Raw genomic sequence first — 24,189 nt, 5'->3', positions numbered from 1 at the left:
GGGGCAACTTCAGTCACACATATGTACTTGTCACGAAATGACACCTACTTCGATGGTTTAGTGGCTTTGTTGTTAAATTTGATGGCTCGATGGTTTTATTTGTGTGTCGACGACGAGAATACCATTCCCTCCATTATGTGTGCAAAATGATGTTGAGGTAATCGGTCAGTAATTTCTTTGTCATTGTTACATTTATTTTAACCTCAATTTAAAATAAAATATTTTGATATCAAAAGTGAAATTAAATCAAATATTTTTTGTTCTTCGTTTAATTAAATTTATAGGATAAGAAAAATTACTTAATAAATCATGAATTTATTACATAATTTAAATTATATATTTATATAAGGATTTTTTTTTAATCTTACAACAGCCACTATATATTTTAAATGTTCACAAAAAAATATCAATTTATCATGATATTTGTGTTTAATGAAGGAAATTTTCATTTTCAAATTCTAAATATTGAGTATTTTCTCAATTTTCATGATGTGTTTTCTCAATTTTTTATATTGAATACTTAAATATGAAATTATTGACTATAGGACGAATAATAAGGTGTGGAACAAGAAAAAAATTATCCCTTTAAAATTAGAATGAAAGACTTAATAATAAAATTTATAAAAAAAAACTAATATTTTCTCATTCAATTTTAGTAAATGTCAAACTGAATTAGAAAAAAATATAATCGAATAAATAACATTAGTTTTGAACATGATAGTGTTAGGCTAAGAATTCTTTGGATGAAACTACAAATAAATTCAAAATATAAGAAAATTGTCAGAAGTGGGATTTGAACCCACGCCCTCTCACGAAGACCAGAACTTGAGTCTGGCGCCTTAGACCACTCGGCCATCCTGACTTCTTGTTTACATATTTATTTCTTTTTTTATATATATATATTAAAAACAAACAAATACTAAATCTTAACATATGTTACCGAAGATTAAAGCTTCTTTACTACAACCATAGCAATAGCATCATATATTAAAATTAAAACACTCTTAAGGAAAGAAGCACACATCATTTATGTCACGTTATAGATTAAATCTTATAAATGAAACAATAATCATTAGCATTATATATCTTAGCCATTATCTCCAAATCAAATCCCACTCCTTTGATTGTAACTGAGTTCCTTCACTATGGTCAGTTCTATTGCTTGTTCTTCTTCCGGATACATTCAGCCTCAAGTCTATTTTGCAATTTTATGCCTTTGCTTGTGTACTGTGAATTAAATGATAAACCCGTTTGAAATTCTGCTTGTAATTGAAATATTCTCCCTTGCATATATACCCATCATGTTATATATAAAATCCCCACAACTTTAAAATTTTAGATCCCTCTCAAGTTGTAAATTACCAAGATTCATATCATATAAACAACAGCCGTCTCACATTAAGTTCTAAAAAACATAATAATACCTCCCTCGTCTTTCTTGTGCTTTTCCAAAACAAGACAAAAAGAAAAAAACTCTATTGTCTTTCTTGATTCAAGCCAAACACATTGCTAACATTATAAATGTTTGAATTTTGTGAAATTTATTTCAGATGTAATGAACTACATAGGCATGCCTATCTATAACAAACTGCAACCCTGCATGCTATGTTCTACCTTCTACCTGTTCAGAGGAGTACAAGTCCTTGGTAGTAAAAGTTTGTTCAATGAGTAAAATTATCAACATTCAACACTTTGGTGTTATTAGAGAAAAGAGAATACGCTTTTAAACCTGAGACATGGCTCTGTTTGATTCATTTGGCCTGAAGTTTCCCAAGAACAGAACTGTCTTATTGTTTCACATGGATTTAACTTCTCTTCTTTTGATTCCATTGGCAAACAACGCTGCTTCTTACTGCTCTGTTCAAAGCTTCCAGAATCTGATGACCAGTTTTTCTCTTTAGACATTGGAAAACCACCAATTGGAACAAAATTGGACGATTGGACAGAATTGGGGGTTAAAAAGCCCTTACAAATATTAACTACTCCATCTGTGCAAAAGGAATCTTCAAATTTCTTGTGCTCAACAGAATTACCAACTTGAATACCAGATGAATAGTTTTTCGTATCAGCAGGTTCCTTATCTGACATTAGCATATTGCCAGTCACCGTGTCTGAGAAATTAGTCTTTGGTACCACACCTAAAGCAGATTTCAAAGAATTGGGATGGTTCTTTGAGAAGAATTCAGTTTTCGGGATTGCTGTCTGCGCACAATCATGCTTACTGGTCTGCGGAAAATCCTTAGATTTTCTTTTTATATGGTCAAATACTGTTTCTTCAGTTACATTCTCATAACTTCTTGCTTTAGGTTCAGGGAAGGAAACACCTTCAGCAATAATAAACAAACAATAACGAAATTATAAAGGCATTTTACCATAACTCATTTTTCTTTTACTGAGAAACTTTTCCTAACTTACTCTATTCAATATACTCTCACAAACGTTTAACATGAAAATGCCTTACATCAGTTAAATTATAATACTCTCTGGATCAATTAGAAATGCTTTGAAGGTTCAAAATATCATATTTTGCCCCGTAAATAATTTCTTTGAACCCTTTTCTTGTCTCTATTGGCGGAATGCAGAGATCCTATGTTCAAATTCCAATTGACAGAAGTGTTCATATTTAGTGTTCGACAAAACTTCGAATATAATTACCTCAAGTAAAAGAGTTTACTTTAAAAAATGTGAAAGTTCATAAATTCTAACTCGTACAAAAGATGGAATTTTTAAATTTATATATAATATACATATCTATGTATAATGGCAGCCATTCCATTGAAGGTTGTATGTGCAAGTCTCTAAATTCAAAACAAGGCCTTCAGGGCTACAGGATTTCAGGATAGCCATTATTAATAAAATAGCTTTAACATGATTAATTTTAGCCATAGACCTTGAAGCACTTGTTTTGGTCTATATTTTTGTAATTAATGTACATTTACTTAATTTTAAGCACATGCAGAATTCACAGCATGCTCTGAATAAAGACCTCAATTTGAGCCAAACTCTTGGTTCCACTTCTCAAGCTCTTCCCATTTACTTTTGTTTAAACTTGGTCTAATGACAGACATTGCTTTCTTGAAATCCTCATACCTCAGTCCTCTTACCTGGTAAAACCGGGAAAGAAATAGTTAACACTCAACAACAAAGAAAGATTTTTGCTTACAAGATTAATACTCGGCAACAAAAGTTAAAGCAATTTGAAACCCGCATGCCTGATTTGCTTTGACAGTAAGAATGTTTGAACCCAGCTCTCTAATTGGCATCATTGCAGCTTCTTCACACAAGGCTTGCAAATCACTTCCAGAGTATCCTGTAAACAAAGTAAAACAATTATAATGGAGATATTTCTACACCAAAAACCAAAGAGAATGAAGAGGAAAAGAATATATAATATATTTTCCTTCTCATCATCATGACTCGAAATCTATACTTACCTTCGGTCTCTTTTACAAGCATTTCTAGATCTCTACCTATATAACCAAAAAAAAAAATTAGTTAAAAAAAGAGTAGCGAGAGTAATAACAAGTAAAACTAATTTGTGCAAATTTGGCACAGAACTAGAATAAACAAAGGCACAAGCCAATCACCACACACACGCACACATATAAAACATGTACCAAAAGAAGTATCAAGGGTATAAAGAGCATATTACTTACTAGGTAAAGAAAATGATTGACCCTTGAGTTTGTGTTTTAGCAGAAGTTTCCGAACATTTTCATTTGGTAAAGGTACGTATATTCTCTTAACCTAGCAAAGTAAAACAAGAACAGAGTTGGTACAACAGATGCATGTGGCTCAATTTCATTTTAATTTTATAACTACAATTCATGATAATGAAGAAATTCTCACTAGTCTTCGAAGAACTGCATCATCCAGTTCCTGGGGCTTATTGGTCGCACCTGTATTCAGAAGGATGATGAAATTTATGCACATTTAATGAACTAATAGATACACGGCCGGAAACTAAATTAAACATAAACTTATTCTATCTCACACAATATTAGCTAGGTAAAGGCATTTTATGAAATTAAAAACAAAAACTGACAAAGCAAGCAATTCCAGATTTACAATAGCCATAATTTAGTTTTTCATCCATCAACAGATTAGGAGGGAAACCAGGCCCAAATGGGAGTTAATATTGTTATGAACATACCACAAAATGCAAGAGATACAATTGAGTTTTAAAGTGAAACAAAATAGAATAACAGAATCATTCTGTAATTATCTAATGGGTTTGACTCTTCTAAAGTGAATTTTATTCTCTAAAGTACACTCCTATCCTATCTTTAAAGCAGCTGAATTCCTCTGGAATAATCCCAAAGCCAGTCTAACAACTATAATTACTCTGTACATGTTTAAAATAAAGATAACATTACATTATTCGTACAACAATTTTTAGAAAATTCAAGTTATAATGTTTTCCATGATTTATTCAAATTCTAGCATTCCCTAGTAGGAATTTTAACCATATAATGTCATTTGTCTAAGGGGGGTTGAGATGAGCAACTGCAACTAGCCAATTATCCCAAAATAGACAAACAAGAGCTCTGCCCATGGTAGAAAGGCTGCAACCATTATAAAGAATCTAAACCAAAACCATGTTCTTGGTAGACGCTATGTTCTGCCAATTACTAGCAGATTGAGTCTAAAGTCTAAACTGGGCTTATTCCAGGAAGAGGATGATTAATATCAAATGTAGTACTTACCAATTACAATGACAATATCATCAGGATTGGATGTCACCCCATCAAACTGGATAAGAAATTCAGATTTTAATCGTCTGCTGGCCTCATTTTCATTTGCCGTCCTTGTTGACATTATACTATCAATCTGTAGTCAGATAAAAGATCATTAATATCGTTAAATGCAAGGGTTAGGCTCGAAGAGTTATTGAACAAAATCTTCGAAGAATTGATTTCGAAATAGTCAATTGGTCCTTGAGAAAGAAAAAATAGTAGCAGTGTCCCTAAACATATTCGTTCATTACGGTCTGTCTTGTTGTCATATTTAGTAGCAGGAGTAGGGGATGGTGGTCTCTACCCTATAGATGAGAGAGATACCTCATCAATGAAAATTACAGATGGTTGTCTTGATGTTGCCACCATGAATAGTGTCCTTACAAGCTTTTCAGCTTCACCCACCTATTGAGTACATGTTAACCATGGTGAAAATTGAAGTATTAGCAATTGACATAAGAAACGAAATGAAACGCAACACAAACAAGTTAGGGTGTATAGATAAAGATGTACCCATTTTGATGTCAAGGAAGCTGCGGTGACATTAAAAAAAGTTGCTTCTGATTCCGATGCCACTGCTTTGGCAAGCATGGTCTTACCATTACCAGGTGGACCAAAGAGAAGCAAACCTAGAATGAAAAGGTTCAGCGGTTTCAAAATTTAGTGTTTCGATTCTACAATTTACATCATTATCTATTGCATAGCCCAAAGTGATGAGGTTCCAGGGCAACACCTCTAGCTGGCCTTCGAAGACCAGTGAACAAGTCTCTTCTCTTAGTTGGCAAAATCACCATCTCCATTAAAGCTTGCTTTGCCTTTTCAAGGCCACCTACATTTCGATAAAGAATCAAATAAATGGTAACATGTATAAGTAAAAACCAAGTGTGCTTAGATTCTTACCAACATCATCCCATCGAACAGAAGGACTTCTGTCTACAATGGCAGTGTTAATCATTTCAACCAGTTTTGTGTCATAATTTGCACCAGATGTTTGACTAGATTTTGGGCTTGGAACTTTATTCACCTCATCTTTTCTTTGAGGATTCTTTTGTAACACTTTTTTTGTAGTATTTGACAGTTTAGATGGAATTGCAGCAGTTTGTGCAACGTTTGAGTTTGAGGTGCTCTGCAAACATTTTTGGGGAAAGCGAAAGGGATGTTAAAAAGTTTCATATAATCATAAACTCAGTACGGAATTCCCAATGTTCAGTGAATCAGACAGTAAATATTCAAGTACAATGCTAACTCACCATACTCTCTTCGATCACTATTATGAGCAAAAAAATGCTTCAAATATTGGTCAACATTATAAGCAAAAGTTAACTACTTTTCAGCTATTTAATGTTATTATTTCCTATGTTGTTAATTCTAGATAATGTCATGTAGCAGCAACCCCCTAAAATGCTATAGAGGTATATCGGATAGCGGGATAGACGCTATTGCAAAAACTAAAAATCAGTGTACAAAATTAATAGAAATACTCAAAAATAGAGAAATACACAATTAAAGAAACTATCATACTTAATTATTGAAGATCCTATAGCACGAATAATTAAACTTAAATAGGGGAGAAGAACATAACATAGTTGAACAAAAAGTAGGAAGAAGAACATAACAATTGTATGTGAGCAAGAACATAGTTGAATGACAACGGTTTGAAAAAAGGCTTTTGAAGAATTTCGCCCCGAAACTCTAATTGCGGACATGATAGCATTTTGGGGCTGCTATAGAACCACTGTAGCGCGCTATGACTACATAGATTATTTCTAATACACCCATTATTTAATTCAAAAACATTTAATGCAGATAATTGAATGAGTTTTTTCACTAAATATCAAAACGGATAATTTAGTAAATTTGACTTATGTTAGACATGAAATCTAGAAAATTTATTGCACTTAACTAAATTTCTTAAGCATCCTGAAAGTAGTTTTTTATAATAGTGACCGGAGGAAGGGTAAGCGTCGGCTGCATTGAAGCAAAAAGGAGGAAAACAAAAAACATACTTACAGACAGTTTAGAGAGATCATAGCATACCTGATTGGAAAATGAGCTTCCTGGAATGGTAAAAGAGGAAGAGGAACAATTGGAGGGTGAAAAAAATGGTAAGAATTCTTGGAAAAGTCATAATGGAAATGGAAAAACGGAGACGGTTTCTGAAACAGATGCAAACCTGCCCGTCTATTAAGAGCCTGCAATCTCTCAGAAACTTGTCCCTGCCATTTTGATATCTTTTGACGATATGATTGTACCTTCTGTTTCTCACTGTCACAGAATCATATATTCCAGTAAGAAAAAAAAAACATAATAGGAACCCTCTTTTGTCAATAAGCCACTAAGCAACAGTGTTAATGAAGCAAGTGGGCTATATATAAGATGTTACATAGCCAAAGGCTATCTTTTATGATTAAATCACTGAATTCGGGTGCAATTTAGAAGCTGAAAACAGGAAAAACTAAAAAAGGAAATGCAAGATACAAATATCCCAAATTTTCTATTATCTGCGTTGCATAGGTACGGGCACGTACCTAGTACCAGGTACGGGTACTGGTACGAAGTATGACATTTTTAGAAAAACTAAGATACGGGTACGTTAGTATAATTTTTTAAAATACAATTATAAAAATAATAAAGGAGTTATATTGTTTAAATAACAAAAAAACATAAAAATTACAAAACAATTTGTTTAAAAAAAGTTAATATCTGCGCAAAAACATAAATAAATCGCACTTAAAAAGTATCCATAAATCATGAAATTATGGCTGAATATCAATATTTTTCTCTCCAATACTATTAAAAAGAACCGTTTCTAGTTCAGGTTTATCGAGAGAAAGACTAACAATTTCAAAAATATCAACTACATCAAATAGATCTCATTCACCAATATTCCACATTTTTGTTGCTCCAACATTATAAACCTTAATATGAGAAGACAGAGATTTGCATGAACAAAAACTAAATCCTCAACCCTCTTTGAATTGAGCTTATTCCTTTTCAATAAGTGAATAAATCTAATTGTACTCCAATTTCTCTCCACAGAAGATGAAGAATTTGGTTGTGAAAGAACTCTTTTATTTCTAAATAGAATAATTAACCTAATTTTTACTTAGAAAAAAAAAGTCCAAATTATACCATCCGAAAAAAATTATAAAAAGTTGGATACGTGGTACCAAATGTGTACCGGTTGGTGTACCAACTTTAAAAAAAAAAAGTACTGGTACGGCTTCGGTGCGTACCGTACATGTACCGTACGAGTACCGGTACTTTACCTAATTTGGAGTACCCGTGCTTCACAGTCTATTATCTCTAGTGCCAAGATTGGATTAACTTCTAACTTACCAGCTATGAAACACGGACATCCGAAACATGACATCGACATGAACACGACATGAATACGTCGACACCAATAGTAATTTGAAAAAATAAATAAATTAAACATGATCACAAGTGCCGAGACTGACACTCCTTTTTCAGAGGTTTTCTACAAGTGTTTACTATGAAGTTTATATAAATTAGCTCTAACTAAACCTTCAATTAAAACATGGATTAAGTTGTAACAATGTTTCTCTGTGATTCAACTATTAAAGCACTAATTTATTTGTTCAATTCCAAAATCGCAACATTCCACATCCACCCTAACTAACAAAATTCATGGAGACATCCTTCAAATTTCACATATTCAATTACCAAATCAAAAACTCAACATTAATATATGAACCAGCGATCAACAAAACCGAACCTGGAAGTGATGAACGAAGGAACAGGAGTTGAATTAGCTTCGAGAAGGATCCTTTGAGCATTCCTGTAGTGAAGAATAGCGTCATCAATCAATACCCACTCTTCAGCCCTAACAGCTTTATCGATCTCTTGTGTGGCCAAATCGAAGTATCCTTTGAGCTTATAAGCGACGCGTTCGTTGGAAATCGAAGAAGGAGAAGGTTCCATTGCAGTGAGATTGGTTTGAGAAGAAGAAGAAGAATTGGGATTGAGGGATTGAGGAGAGAAAACAGAGTTAAAGGAATCAATGATTCCCTGAAAGAAACTCATCCCTCGCAAAAACACACGCGGTTTTCATAATATCATAAATGATCTATTTTTTCCACTTGCAATTATAAAAGTTAAGGACATCAAATTTATTTTATTTTTTGAAAGGAATTTATTGCCAAAAGAATTTTACTATCATAATTGGCATGACACCCGTTCTAATCCGCTCTAGATGGGCGGACATAATTGAGATTAAGGGTCTAATATCTTAATTTGTTCAATATTAAAATATGAAGGATGAGATACATAATTATTGATAAATAAATTGCGAGTTGGATTGAAAAATAAATGTGAATTTTATGTCTCATATTATTTTAAAAAATAAATGTTGAATATTTTATAAATAAGAGGACTCATATATATTTATCATTTTAAATTTTTTTTGATGAATATGTGATGTATATCTCATTTATTTGAATAGATGATTATTTGATCCAATGTGAATATTTCCCATTCATGATGATCTATAGCACTGTATCTTTTAAGCCCGAACAAATATTTTCCCCTTTATGATAACTCATAAGCAACGCATCTTTTAAACCTTAAAATATATAAAATTATGGGAATGTCTATGCCCAAAAAATTGGGCGGAAAGACACAATAGAGAGTGAAAATCTAAACATTTGATCCACCCCGCACTAAAGTGTGGGTAAAATTGATATACACAACGGGTCGGATTCGTTCTATCACTCTGACTACTTATCTACAAAAAAAAATATTTACATAATTTTAAAATATATTGCCACATCATTAATGAAATATATTTATCGCATATGGATTATTATGAGATTTGTGATACTTTGAGAGTTTTTTACTAAAATAATCCAGATTTTGAAAAAAATTCACAAAATAACCCTGATTTCAAAAAAAAATCCCAATCTACCCCACTTTTAGAAGAAAGTGTCAATCCAATTAGCGCTTCCTCTTAAACTTAGAGAGGAGACACCAATTGAATTGGCTATGGTGCAACCAATTCAATTGGCGCCCATGTGTATAGGTTAAAGGGAGACGCCAATTGGATTAACACCTCAGTGTGTTTTGTAAAAAATATTCAAAAATAGTCTACATGATACATAATTTCGAAATCGGACCAATTCATATTAATATAAATTCCCGTTTACACAAAAAAGACTAATGTTGATGACCAGGATCACCTAACCGACCTCCGGTCCCATATCCCCTAGCTACCTGAACCCGTAGCCCTAACCTACGTTGATGATTCACCACAGTTGTTTGAGCATCTGAGGGCCCAGGAACATCACTACCAACTGCAGGAGATTGCCTGTTGAGATAGTCAGACAAATCAGCGTAGTCTTGTGTATGCATCGAAGGTGTACCGTCATAGCTGAGTTCATGACCCATGCCAGAGTAGTTGAGTTGTGTTTGACTTGTTGGTGGGCGACCGGGACGATTGAATGGAGACATTGTTGTGTATCTCCACAATGGTGAATCTTATGATCGGTGTGCATGCAGTCCATACGGCTGCGTCTTCTTCGTTGATTTCATGGTCATGATCCAAATTTAGGTATGGACGCCAAATGATTTGAAATGTGAATGCATGTTAGATTATAAACTTGGTAGAAGAAATTAACAAATTATTACAAAATAATTAGGTTATTATCCTTACATCTGTCGGTCGAAGGTGATCCAAGAGATTGCGATACTAGGTAATACAATGTCTAGGACATTTGTTATAACTCATACCACGTGTCGACCATTGGCACCATAAAGGTAAAAATATTAGTTATAGATAATAATCGGTAAAGTAAGTAAATATATAGCATTTTAAACAACTTACTTTTGTGCGTACGGGAATGTGAAAGGGTTGTTGTTGACGGGCGCTAGGGACAATAGTCTTGACCAACCCCATGCTTGGAGCAAAACAACACATCCAGAAAAGGTAGATGTGTCTTTGTGTGAATTTTTACACAAAGAGCTATAAAGATAGGCCAGACAAGCGGATCCTCAACTGTAACTTCCTATTCTACCTACATGTTTTAGTAAAGGTATATACATAACATGCATACTAGATCCACTACCTTCAGGAAATAAAAAATAACCAATTAAAAGCATAATGTAACACCTAATTTTTATTATTCGAGTCTCTACGGTAGAATGCTCATCTAAATGTAAGTTGTTATAGTATGCCTTAAGGCGTGAAAGGAGTATACCTTGACCTCTTAAGTTATCATCTAACAAATCAGCATCCAAGAGGTCCATGCAAATTGAATTCACATAGTTGGTTTTACCATTTACAGCTTTACCTTCGATAGGCAGTCCCAATAGCATGTATACATCTTCTAACGTCATGGTACACTCATCGGTTGGAAACCAGAATGTGTGTATCTCGGGACACCATATTTTACATAACGCAAGAATGATTTTATTATCCACCGACCAAGACATTATTTTGCTTATATGTCAAAAACCGGCGAGTTCGACATATGGTTGAGTCATCAGGTCCATGTGTACATATTCGTGGACCCGAGTACGGAACCTTGAAACATCCTATAAAAGAAACAAGAAAACATGTTACTAAGTTGATATGTTATTAAAAGGTATTCTAGACAAATAATAAAAGAATTAAACGCTTACATAAGTTGACATGTATGCAACTGTTCCTCTGTGCGATTCGTCCACTGTGAGGATAGACATCTTCTCGAAGATGAAATAGGTTGGTGCAGATGAAAAAGATTGTTGCAGATGAAAGATTTGATATTGTTGAGGAAGTAATGGGTGTTGGTGTGGGATAAATGTTAGAGTCTTTTGCCTATTTATAAGGTGTGACATGCAAAAGTGTGGAAGCTTGGAAAAATGGGATTGCATGTGCTAGCCAAATGAATTGGCTCCCATGTGCATTTGCTACATGTTAGCACCAATCAAATTGGCGCCTCCCTAGGCTCATGCATGACACACCTAGAGCTAGGTTGGCGTATGCATGTCTCTGCATGCTTGGTTACGAGGTTTGCATGCATGCAAGACATGGTGCCGCCAAATGGACTGGCGCCCATATGCAAGCAAGCGCCAATTTATTTGGAGCTAGGGCTTGCATGTGTGACACGTGGCTTTTCTCTCTCTTGCATGCTGGACACATCACTTCCATCTAGATTGCATGTTTGACACATGAGTCTGGGTTGCTTGCATGTTTGACACATCACTTCGGACTTGCTTGCATGTTAGACACATCACTTACCTTTTAAGTGTCTTACTATCTACATCCAACAATCAACACACATTCATCTGCATCCAGGAAATTAATTTTCATCTGCACAAGAAATATTACAATGTCATCTTCACCGAAATATAGTGTCAATGTTCCCTACAATGGTGAGACATATGAGTCTGAGTTATACAGGTTTTGTTTTTGAAACACTGATACCATCTGACCTACGATTAAGAGAAATTCAAATTTCTTGCATCTGAAAAAACCAATTCAATCATGCATAGGATCTAGTATTGTGTCAAAGATCACGTATCAGAATCCAATTATTTTTAGAACAGTCAATGCAAGTTTTTCTCGTTAAAAGTACGGGATGATGAAGATGTTGAATATATGTTTATTAGTCATGAACATTTTGGTTGCAATTGTATTGAGTTGTATATTACTCTTCAACCAAGTATACCATCTCAGCAATCTCAAATTACTAATCAGGATGAATCTGATGAATTTGATTCATAATACTCAAATGACGTTGACCCAGAAGCAGAAGTCAATATCGTTGATGAAGAAGAAGAAGAGACCGAGACACAGGTCGATCATATGTTGAACAACAACATTGAAGATGATGATAAACCAACGCCATTACCTCCGAGACATGTCTACAATCTGCCTCAACATATGACAAATGTAACACCCTTCTAAAATACCCCAAATATTTAATTAAAATAATAAACATATATCAGAGTAATTATGCAGTTAAGGGTGTCACACAATCATTCACACCATATTCCAAAATAACTGTCATGCTCTTTATTTAATCAATTAAACATGTGCATAAATCGCAGCGGATATAATTCAAATTTATCAAAACATGTAACATACTACATGTAAACTGGTTCAACAATCTCTAACAATATAATTAAAAGGGTTCCCTCCCGATGTTACATCTATCAGAGCATGACCCACTAAGGAGACTACACTAGACTCCAAGCATTCGCTTCTACTCAACTCATTTCTCGTTACCTGAAAATAGTTGTAAGGGTGAGTTCCTCAATCAATATAATAAGCATTATAGAATATAATGTCATGTTAAGTAATTTAACACATTAATCACCCTAATCGCAACATACAATCAGTAACAGCACGTCAGCTCAACATCATACTCAACACCAACATAAAGCACAAGTATAATCTCAAATCATACTCCACGACAACACAAACACACGTATAATATTGGAATACATCCATTCATATTATACGCCATACATACATTATGCAATGAGACTCCACACATGCGGTACCGACTATTCTTGAACATACAGTTCAAGCTCACCGATCCCTCCAGATACGGCTACTAAGCTCACTAGTCCCACTCATTTGAGACCTAGTGACTCACTCACTAATTCCTCACCATGGGAATTAGCTACAGCCCCGAAGGCTAGACTATGCACACTAATCATCTAGCATGCAAACATCAACAACAAACCCACAATGGTTCACTCACTAATTCCTCACCATGGGAATTAGCTACAGCCCCAAAGGCTATGCTATGCACGCTAATCATCTAGCAATGCAGCATCAACAACAATTCACAATGGACATATGCTCACACTTTAAGTCATACAACAGTCCATTCACAAATACATGCATAATATATACATTCACATCATTATGCATGCCATCATCCATCATCAACACATGTATCAACACATCATTATCATGTAAAGCAATTAAACACAGTATTAGCACACTCTACTAATACCTATACTGCTCAAAACAGCGGGAAATAATCCCTATTACATCATACGCCAACATAGGCCAACTCTCAATTATGTACACAACATTAAAAAGTCAATTTTTCCACTCTGCAACAGTGTTAACCGGTTAACGCCCTGGGTTAACCGGTTAACGCAGGCAAAACACATTTTCTGGCAAAACGCAACAGTGTTAACCGGTTAACGCCCTGGGTTAACCGGTTAACGCAGGCAAAACAGTACATTTTCACAATTCAAAACAGTGTTAACCGGTTAACACCCTGGGTTAACCGGTTAACGCAGACAAAACAGCAGTTCCTGCGCTAACACAAGGCAGAATGCAGAATTCTCCGCATTTTCCGCCGTTGGAGGACTTCCGGACCTCCGATTCCGATTCCGTAAAAAGCTATACGTTCGGAATTCCACAACTAACCCAAACACAGATTCAATTACAGTCTAAATACAATTTATCCAATTCAATTCTTCAGCATCAACAATCCCAATTAGGGTCAAATTAACGGCTTATCACTACCCATCACATATTATCCCATAATACCCATTAATCGACGATAAACCCCCCTTACCTGATTAATCCGGCAAATCTTTGAGCTCCAAGCTTTTCTCTCTTCAACCTTCAGCCCTTGCTCTGTCTCTTTGCCCTTTTCCTCTTTCACGATCGTTTCTCTGTTTCACGTGAAACTTTCTTTTTACCAAATGGGATTCTTTTTCTTATTTCCAACATATATATATTTTCCGAATAATAATAATAATCCAAAAATAATAATAATAAAATTTCCAATTATTTAACTAAATTAATAAATAATAAATTAACTCAATTTAAATAATTATTTTATTATTATCGGGGTGTTACAACTCTCCCCCACTAAAAGAGTTTTCGTCCTCGAAAACATACCTCAAGCGAACAACTCTGGGTAAGACTCCTTCATCTTACTCTCCAGTTCCCAAGTCACGTTGCCACCTGCTGGTCCTCCCCAAGCTACCTTCACCAAGGCAATCTCTTTACCCCGCAACTGCTTCAACTCTCGATCCTCGATCCTCATAGGTGATGTCTCAACAGTCAGGTTATCTCTCACCTGTACATCATCTACTTGGACTACATGCGACGGATCATGGATGTACCTCCTCAACTGAGACACATGAAAAACCTCATGCAAATTCGCAAGCGACGGCGGTAAAGCGACACGATAGGCTACCTCCCCTATCCTCTCCAAAATCTGATAAGGACCAATAAATCGAGGTGTCAACTTCTTCGACTTCAAAGCTCGACCAACACCAGTTATCGGAGTAACACGAAGAAACACATGATCTCCCTCTTGGAACTCAAGTGACTTCCTCCTCTTATCATGATAACTCTTCTGACGACTCTGAGCAATTCTCATCTTCTCCTGAATCATCTTAATCTTTTCTGTAGTCTGTTGAACAATCTCCGGTCCAACCACAGCACTCTCACCGGACTCATACCAACATAAAGGTGTCCGACATCTCCTACCATACAAAGCTTCAAACGGTGCCATACCAATACTCGAATGAAAACTATTGTTGTAGGTAAACTCAATCAAAGGCAAATAACAATCCCAAGCACCTCCCTTTTCCAAAACGCAAGCTCTCAAAAGATCCTCTAATGACTGAATCGTCCTCTCAGTCTGACCATCAGTCTGCGGATGATATGCAGAACTCAATCTCAGCTTAGTTCCCAAAGCCTTCTGCAAACCTTCCCAAAATTTCGATGTAAATCTAGGATCTCTGTCCGAAACAATACTAGACGGAATACCATGCAAACTTACAATCTTCTCAATATACAACTCGGCTAATCTCTCTAACGGATAATCCATTCTGATCGGAATGAAATGAGCCGACTTTGTCAATCTGTCAACAATCACCCAAATAGCTTCAAAATTCTTACTTGTCCTCGGTAAACCAGAAACAAAATCCATACTGATACTATCCCACTTCCACTCTGGAATAGCCAACGGTTGCATTAGCCCAGACGGCTTCTGATGCTCAATCTTCGATTTCTGACACGTCAAACAAGAATACACAAAACTCGCGATTTCCTTTTTCATTCCAGGCCACCAAAATAACTTTTTCAAATCATGATACATCTTCGTAGCTCCAGGATGAATACTCAAGCCACTACGATGTCCTTCCTCCAGAATACTCTTCTTAAGTTCGGTAACATCCGGAATACACACCCGATTACCAAATTTCAAAACACCATTCTCATCAACTCTGAATTCACCACCTTGGTCTTGATTCACTAAAGTCAACTTATCAACCAAAAACACATCGGATTTCTGACCCTCTCTGATCTCATCCAGAATACCACTTGTTAACTTCAACATTCCCAATTTAACACTATTGTGAGTACTCTCACACACCAAACTCAAATCTCTAAACTGCTCAATTAAATCCAATTCCTTAACCATTAACATAGACATATGCAATGATTTCCGACTCAACGCATCAGCCACTACATTTGCTTTACCCGGATGGTAATTCAAACCAAAGTCATAATCCTTCAGAAATTCTAACCATCTCCTCTGTCTCATATTCAGCTCTTTCTGATCAAACAAATACTTTAAACTTTTATGGTCACTGAAAACCTCAAATCTTGATCCATACAAGTAATGTCTCCATAACTTCAGAACAAATACCACAGCTGCCAACTCTAAATCGTGCGTCGGATAGTTCCTCTCATGAACCCTTAGTTGTCTCGAAGCATAAGCTATAACCTGCTTATTCTGCATCAACACACCACACAAACCCAACAATGAAGCATCACAGTAAACCTCAAATGATTCCGACGAACTCGGTAATATCAGAATAGGAGCACTAGTTAACCTTCTCTTTAATTCTTGGAAACCTTCTTCACATTTTGAGTCCCAGACAAACGCTTGCCCCTTTCTAGTCAACATTGTCAACGGTAACGCCAACTTAGAAAATCCCTCAATGAACTTCCTATAATAACCAGCCAATCCAAGAAAACTTCGAATCTCAGCAACAGACTTCGGAGCTTCCCACTTAGATACCGCTTCTATCTTAGAAGGATCAACAGCAACACCTCCTCTTGAAATCACATGACCAAGAAAACTAACCTCTTCTAACCAAAATTCACATTTAGAGAGTTTAGCAAATAACTTCTTTTCTCGTAGAACTTCTAAAACCACTCTCAAATGCTCAGCATGCTCATCTTCAGATTTCGAATACACCAAAATATCGTCAATAAACACCACAACAAACTTATCTAGGTACGGATGGAAAATCCTATTCATATACTCCATAAATACTCCAGGCGCATTAGTCACACCAAAAGGCATTACAGAATACTCATAATGTCCATACCTTGTTCTGAAAGCAGTCTTCTGAATATCCTCAGTTTTCACACGTATCTGATGATACCCAGATCTCAAATCTATCTTGCTGAACACACTCGCACCAACCAACTGATCCATCAAATCATCAATCCTCGGCAAAGGATACCGATTCTTGATCGTCACTTTATTCAGTTGCCTGTAGTCCACACACAACCTCATAGTACCTTCTTTCTTCTTAACCAACAACACTGGTGCACCCCACGGTGACACACTCGGATGAATAAATTTCTTATCCAACAGATCTTCCAACTGACTCTTCAATTCCGTTAGCTCAACAGCAGACATACGGTACGGAGCCATCGATATCGGTCTAGTACCAGGTACCAAATCAATCGAGAACTCAACTTCACGCTCTGGCGGTAATTCATTCACTTCTTCTGGAAACACATCAGGAAAATCACACACCACGGCTAGATCGCCAATCGCCAGTTTATCTTTAGCCTCCAGAGTCGCTAACAGCATAAACAACTCCGCCCCATCTGCTACTTCCTCATTCACCTGCTTGGCTGATAGAAACAAACTCTTTCCTTCTTCAATCTCAGGAAATATCACAGTCTTATCAAAACAGTTGATATAAACTCGGTTACACACCAACCAGTTCATACCCAGAATAACATCAATCTGCACTAGTGGAAGACACACAAGGTCTATCCCAAAGTCTCTACCAAAAATACTCAAGGGACAATTCAAACAAACTGAAGTAGTAGTCACTGAACCCTTCGCAGGAGTATCAATCACCATACTTCCAAGCATCTCAGATATCTCTAACTTAAGTTTCACAGCACAATCCAAAGATATAAAGGAATGAGTAGCACCGGTGTCAATAATAGCTACAAGAGGAAAGCCATTAATATAACACGTACCTCGGATCAAACGATCATCTGCAGAAATCTCAGCACCCGATAAAGCAAAAACCTTGCCTCCTGACTGATTCTCCTTCTTCGGCTTAGGACACTGTGGACTGATATGACCCAACTCTCCACAGTTGAAACAAGTTACAGTCTTCAACCGACACTCTGCAGCCAAATGACCACCTTTTCCACACTTGAAACATTTCATCTCAGCACTGGTACACTCATGGACACGATGTCCAGCCCGACCACATCTATAACACTTAGCAGGAGCACTAGAGTCTCCCCCACTAGGCCTCTTCATCCCACTCTGCTTCTGGAAACCTTTGCCAGCTGCATACGGTTTTCCACGATCATTCTGATTCTTGCCTTTCCTATCAACCCTTTGCTGATAGCTATCTGCTCTGGCTTTGGAATCCTGTTCAAAAATCCTGCAACAGTCAACCAAGTCAGAAAACACTCTGATCCGTTGGTATCCAATAGCCTGTTTGATCTCGGGACGCAACCCGTTCTCAAACTTCACACATTTCGAAAATTCCCCAGCAGCCTCATTATAAGGAGTGTAATACTTTGACAGCTCTGTGAACTTAGCAGCATACTCAGTAACAGACCTATTACCCTGCTTCAATTCCAAAAACTCTATCTCTTTCTTTCCTCTGACATCCTCTGGAAAGTACTTCCTCAGAAATCTCTCTCTGAATACAGCCCAAGTGATCTCAGCATTCCCAGCAGTTTCCAACTCAGTACGGGTAGCAACCCACCAGTCATCTGCTTCTTCTGACAGCATATGCGTACCGAACCTGACCTTCTGGTTATCGGCACACTCAGTTACTCGGAAGATCCTCTCGATCTCCTTCAACCACTTCTGAGCACCATCTAGATCGTATGCCCCCTTGAACATTGGAGGATTGTTCTTCTGGAACTCACTCAGTTGACGAGCAGCTCCCATTCCCACAACATTCGGATTTCCTCCAAGTACTCCAGCTAGCATACCCAGAGCCTCAGCAATCGCAGCATCATCTCTACCTCTTCCAGCCATCTCTATTCTGATAACCCAAACAACTAAAACAATAAGTACTGATAGGGTTACACAACACCTATACCGTAAAGGGGAAATTAGAATAATTACGACTCGACTCGATCGACTATGCTCTGATACCACTAATGTAACACCCTTCTAAAATACCCCAAATATTTAATTAAAATAATAAACATATATCAGAGTAATTATGCAGTTAAGGGTGTCACACAATCATTCACACCATATTCCAAAATAACTGTCATGCTCTTTATTTAATCAATTAAACATGTGCATAAATCGCAGCGGATATAATTCAAATTTATCAAAACATGTAACATACTACATGTAAACTGGTTCAACAATCTCTAACAATATAATTAAAAGGGTTCCCTCCCGATGTTACATCTATCAGAGCATGACCCACTAAGGAGACTACACTAGACTCCAAGCATTCGCTTCTACTCAACTCATTTCTCGTTACCTGAAAATAGTTGTAAGGGTGAGTTCCTCAATCAATATAATAAGCATTATAGAATATAATGTCATGTTAAGTAATTTAACACATTAATCACCCTAATCGCAACATACAATCAGTAACAGCACGTCAGCTCAACATCATACTCAACACCAACATAAAGCACAAGTATAATCTCAAATCATACTCCACGACAACACAAACACACGTATAATATTGGAATACATCCATTCATATTATACGCCATACATACATTATGCAATGAGACTCCACACATGCGGTACCGACTATTCTTGAACATACAGTTCAAGCTCACCGATCCCTCCAGATACGGCTACTAAGCTCACTAGTCCCACTCATTTGAGACCTAGTGACTCACTCACTAATTCCTCACCATGGGAATTAGCTACAGCCCCGAAGGCTAGACTATGCACACTAATCATCTAGCATGCAAACATCAACAACAAACCCACAATGGTTCACTCACTAATTCCTCACCATGGGAATTAGCTACAGCCCCAAAGGCTATGCTATGCACGCTAATCATCTAGCAATGCAGCATCAACAACAATTCACAATGGACATATGCTCACACTTTAAGTCATACAACAGTCCATTCACAAATACATGCATAATATATACATTCACATCATTATGCATGCCATCATCCATCATCAACACATGTATCAACACATCATTATCATGTAAAGCAATTAAACACAGTATTAGCACACTCTACTAATACCTATACTGCTCAAAACAGCGGGAAATAATCCCTATTACATCATACGCCAACATAGGCCAACTCTCAATTATGTACACAACATTAAAAAGTCAATTTTTCCACTCTGCAACAGTGTTAACCGGTTAACGCCCTGGGTTAACCGGTTAACGCAGGCAAAACACATTTTCTGGCAAAACGCAACAGTGTTAACCGGTTAACGCCCTGGGTTAACCGGTTAACGCAGGCAAAACAGTACATTTTCACAATTCAAAACAGTGTTAACCGGTTAACACCCTGGGTTAACCGGTTAACGCAGACAAAACAGCAGTTCCTGCGCTAACACAAGGCAGAATGCAGAATTCTCCGCATTTTCCGCCGTTGGAGGACTTCCGGACCTCCGATTCCGATTCCGTAAAAAGCTATACGTTCGGAATTCCACAACTAACCCAAACACAGATTCAATTACAGTCTAAATACAATTTATCCAATTCAATTCTTCAGCATCAACAATCCCAATTAGGGTCAAATTAACGGCTTATCACTACCCATCACATATTATCCCATAATACCCATTAATCGACGATAAACCCCCCTTACCTGATTAATCCGGCAAATCTTTGAGCTCCAAGCTTTTCTCTCTTCAACCTTCAGCCCTTGCTCTGTCTCTTTGCCCTTTTCCTCTTTCACGATCGTTTCTCTGTTTCACGTGAAACTTTCTTTTTACCAAATGGGATTCTTTTTCTTATTTCCAACATATATATATTTTCCGAATAATAATAATAATCCAAAAATAATAATAATAAAATTTCCAATTATTTAACTAAATTAATAAATAATAAATTAACTCAATTTAAATAATTATTTTATTATTATCGGGGTGTTACAACAAACATGGATCTGCATAACGATGAAACATCCAATAGTGTTTTTTATAACATGTATCCACGAATAGAAGGCGATTTAAAGGTGAGAGACATGTTTCGCACTAAAGAAGAATGTGTGCGAGCTATAAAAAAATTTCACATGAATAACTCTGCTGATTTCACAGTAAAACACACTGATTCGAGAAGGTATGTCATCGAATGTCGTAACATCCTTTGTAAGTTTCAGTTGGCTGCGTCTCACAAAAAGAAAAGCGACTCTTGGGAGATATCTTCAAATAGACCCACCTCACAGTTGCATTGCAACTAATGTTGAACAAGATCACCATAAATCAAGTGATGCATTGATATGTCAAGACATTTTGCCGCTTGTTAACAAAGATCCATAAGTGAAAGTGAGTATAATTATATCTCATATCAGAACAAGATATAATTATACTCCATCTTACGAGAAATCATGGATTGCGAGGACAAAGGTTGTTGAACAAGTATTCGGCAACTAGGAGGATTCATACAAATAATTGCCACGGTTTTTATGGGCACTAAATACATATGTACCAGGAACTGTTGCAATTATGGAGACATTGCCAACAATTACGTCAGTCAGAACCTGTGTTGCTGGAAATAGAATCTCTCAATGTCTCTTTTGGGTGTTTGACCCGTGCATCAAAGGTTTTTCATTCTGCAAACCTATTATTCAAATTGATGGAACATGGTTATACGACAAATACAAGGGTACTTTGTTAATGGCGATTGCACAAGACGGAAACAACAATGTCTTTCACATTGCCTTTGCTCTGGTTGAAGGTGAAACTGCTGGTGGTTGGGGTTTCTTTCTTCGACATCTCAAAACACATGTGGCTTTACAAGCCAATCTCTATTTTATTTCTAATAGACATGTTGCCATTGAGAGTGCTTACAATAACCATGACAACGGATAACATGATCCTCCTTCTACCCATGTTTATTGCATTAGACATATCGCATAAAACTTCATGCGTGCAATCAAAGATGAGAACCTTCGCAAGAAAGTGGTGAATGTTGGGTATGCTCTAACTCAGTCGTCATTTCAATATTACCATGATGAAATTATACTGTCTAATGAAGATGCAGGAAGATGGATGGAAAACATACCAGTAGAGCAGTGGACAATGGCATTTGACGGAGGCTGTGATGGGGCCACATGACAACAAACCTTGTGGAATGCATGAACAACATATTCAAAGGCATTAGAAATCTACCAATAACCGCCTTGGTCAGATCAACCTATTATAGGTTGGCTTCTACCTTCGCAATCAGAGGTGAAAAATGGAGTGTGGTGTTAATGTCTGAGCAAATATTTAATGAGTGTTGCATGAAAATGATGAAAGAGGAGAGCATCAAAGCTAGCACACATGCGGTAACAGTCTTTGATCGTCATAGGCAGAATTTCAGCGTATAGGAAACAATGGACCACAATGAGGAGAAACCAAATTTATCCTATGCTGTCAAACTAAACAGAAGTGGTGCGACTGTGGAAAATTTCAGGTTTTCCCCATTCCTTGCTCCCATGTCATTGCAGCATGCGCACATACTCGTCAGGACGCTTACAACCATCTATCTTATGTTTACAAGGCCATTACCATCATGAATGTGTATAACAAAAGCTTCTCAGTGCTACCAATGGAGGAATACTGGCCTCCATATGAAGGTGACATTTGGCACAACGACGAGATGCGTAGAAAGAAAAAAGGACGGCTAAACAGCACGCGTATTAGAACAGAAATGGATACAACATATAAAATTATAAGACTAAGTAGTATATGTCGTCAACCAGGACACAATAAGAACTACTGTCCCAATCGAGGAGCAACATCTGAGTCATAATCTTTTTGTAACATTGGATTTTTGTAACCTTCAATTTTTATATATCAGTAACTTTTTGTTACAGCAAGGTTCACAACAAACATCACTACAACATAAGCAAACTTAAAACATAATATTTCTAACTGATTACAACAATCAAACTGATGTCATCTCGTCCAAACATTATTTTTCTAGCATCCTTATCAGTTTTGATTCGCACCCAACCAAATATACTGTCGAGTTTCTCAATACTTCTAATTTTTTCCCCTTCAGGTATTTTTCCATCTAACTAACGAACCAACTCCCTCTTTAGTTGATCGAAAGTAGTGATATTCCAGAAGAGCATCAATATCCGAGGTTTGTCTCTCGAATAAATCACCTTTCCATAGCGGCGACAAACACCAAACATGTTTGCAAAATGATGAAATGAGATGTGGCAAAATGATTCACACAACACCTCTATTTATAACAAAAAAAATAGCATTTTGCACTGAGGCGTCAGACCAATTGACGCCTCCTCTCAAAAGTAACACATGGGCGCTAATTGAATTGGCTGCATCACGTGCCCTAGCCAATCCAACCTCTTAAAAATGGGGTAAAAGTTGGATAGTTTGGGGATTTTTTTGAAATCAGGATTATTTTGGGATTTTTTTTAAATTAAGGGTATTTGAATAAAAAGTTCTATGTTTGATATATAAGAACATATTTAAAATTTTAAAGTTTTTAAAAATGAAAATTGATTTAAATACACATTTGGTGATTCTATTAGGTGATTGTAATTGATTTAAAGTGTGAACAAACACAAGCATTGTCTACATGGTGAACCCCTTTTATCATCCCCTATATTCAGTCCTTTTATTTAAGTGATTTTATTGTTTTTGATTTTTTATTTTAAAACTTGTTTTTGGTCCCTTCTTTGTTTTTTTCCCTCCTCGTCTTTTACACATGTGATGTATTGAATTAATAGAGGCACATGTGACGTCCTATGTACTGCCAAGTAAATAAAATGGAAAATATATTTTAAAAAAGTTATTAATGCATTGAGTTCATTAAATTATTATATTTTAAGGATTAAATATTAAGAAACATAAATAATCGTAGAATTTCTATTCATCCTCTTTGCGAACTATTATCCCCTTGCTCCTTTAGTCATTAAGTTATTATCTTTTTTGGTTTCGAAGCATAGTCGTACATTAAATTAATATCAAATATATGGCACGAAAGCATGTTACAAATATCTCGGATCAAAAATCGTCAAATCGAACCCGCTATCAAAAAACTCGAATATGGATATTAACGACAA

General features: G+C 36.3%; 1 protein-coding gene and 1 non-coding gene across 2 annotated transcripts; both read right to left on the bottom strand.

Annotated features, from left to right (window-relative positions):
* Positions 1-778: 778 nt before the first annotated feature.
* Positions 779-862, bottom strand: TRNAL-CAA (transfer RNA leucine (anticodon CAA)). Its single transcript has one exon. It is a non-coding gene; the product is annotated as a tRNA-Leu (tRNA).
* A 1,853-nt stretch (positions 863-2,715) lies between these two features.
* LOC127127196 (uncharacterized) lies at positions 2,716-8,918 on the bottom strand. The gene is made up of 13 exons (XM_051056320.1): positions 8,476-8,918; positions 6,910-7,001; positions 6,774-6,793; positions 5,637-5,862; positions 5,470-5,565; positions 5,250-5,365; positions 5,061-5,141; positions 4,707-4,830; positions 3,850-3,899; positions 3,657-3,747; positions 3,435-3,470; positions 3,213-3,310; positions 2,716-3,104 (listed from the first exon to the last, which is right to left on the bottom strand). Exons 1-13 carry the CDS (start codon positions 8,781-8,783, stop codon positions 2,988-2,990), a joined length of 1,455 nt encoding a protein of 484 aa, XP_050912277.1. The 5' UTR covers positions 8,784-8,918; the 3' UTR covers positions 2,716-2,987.
* Between the last annotated feature and the right edge of the window lie 15,271 nt (positions 8,919-24,189).

The sequence above is a fragment of the Lathyrus oleraceus genome, chromosome 3 (genome assembly GCF_024323335.1).
Source record: "Lathyrus oleraceus cultivar Zhongwan6 chromosome 3, CAAS_Psat_ZW6_1.0, whole genome shotgun sequence".
NCBI classification, from domain to species: domain Eukaryota; kingdom Viridiplantae; phylum Streptophyta; class Magnoliopsida; order Fabales; family Fabaceae; genus Lathyrus; species Lathyrus oleraceus.
This window is presented reverse-complemented; position numbering and strand designations above follow the sequence as displayed.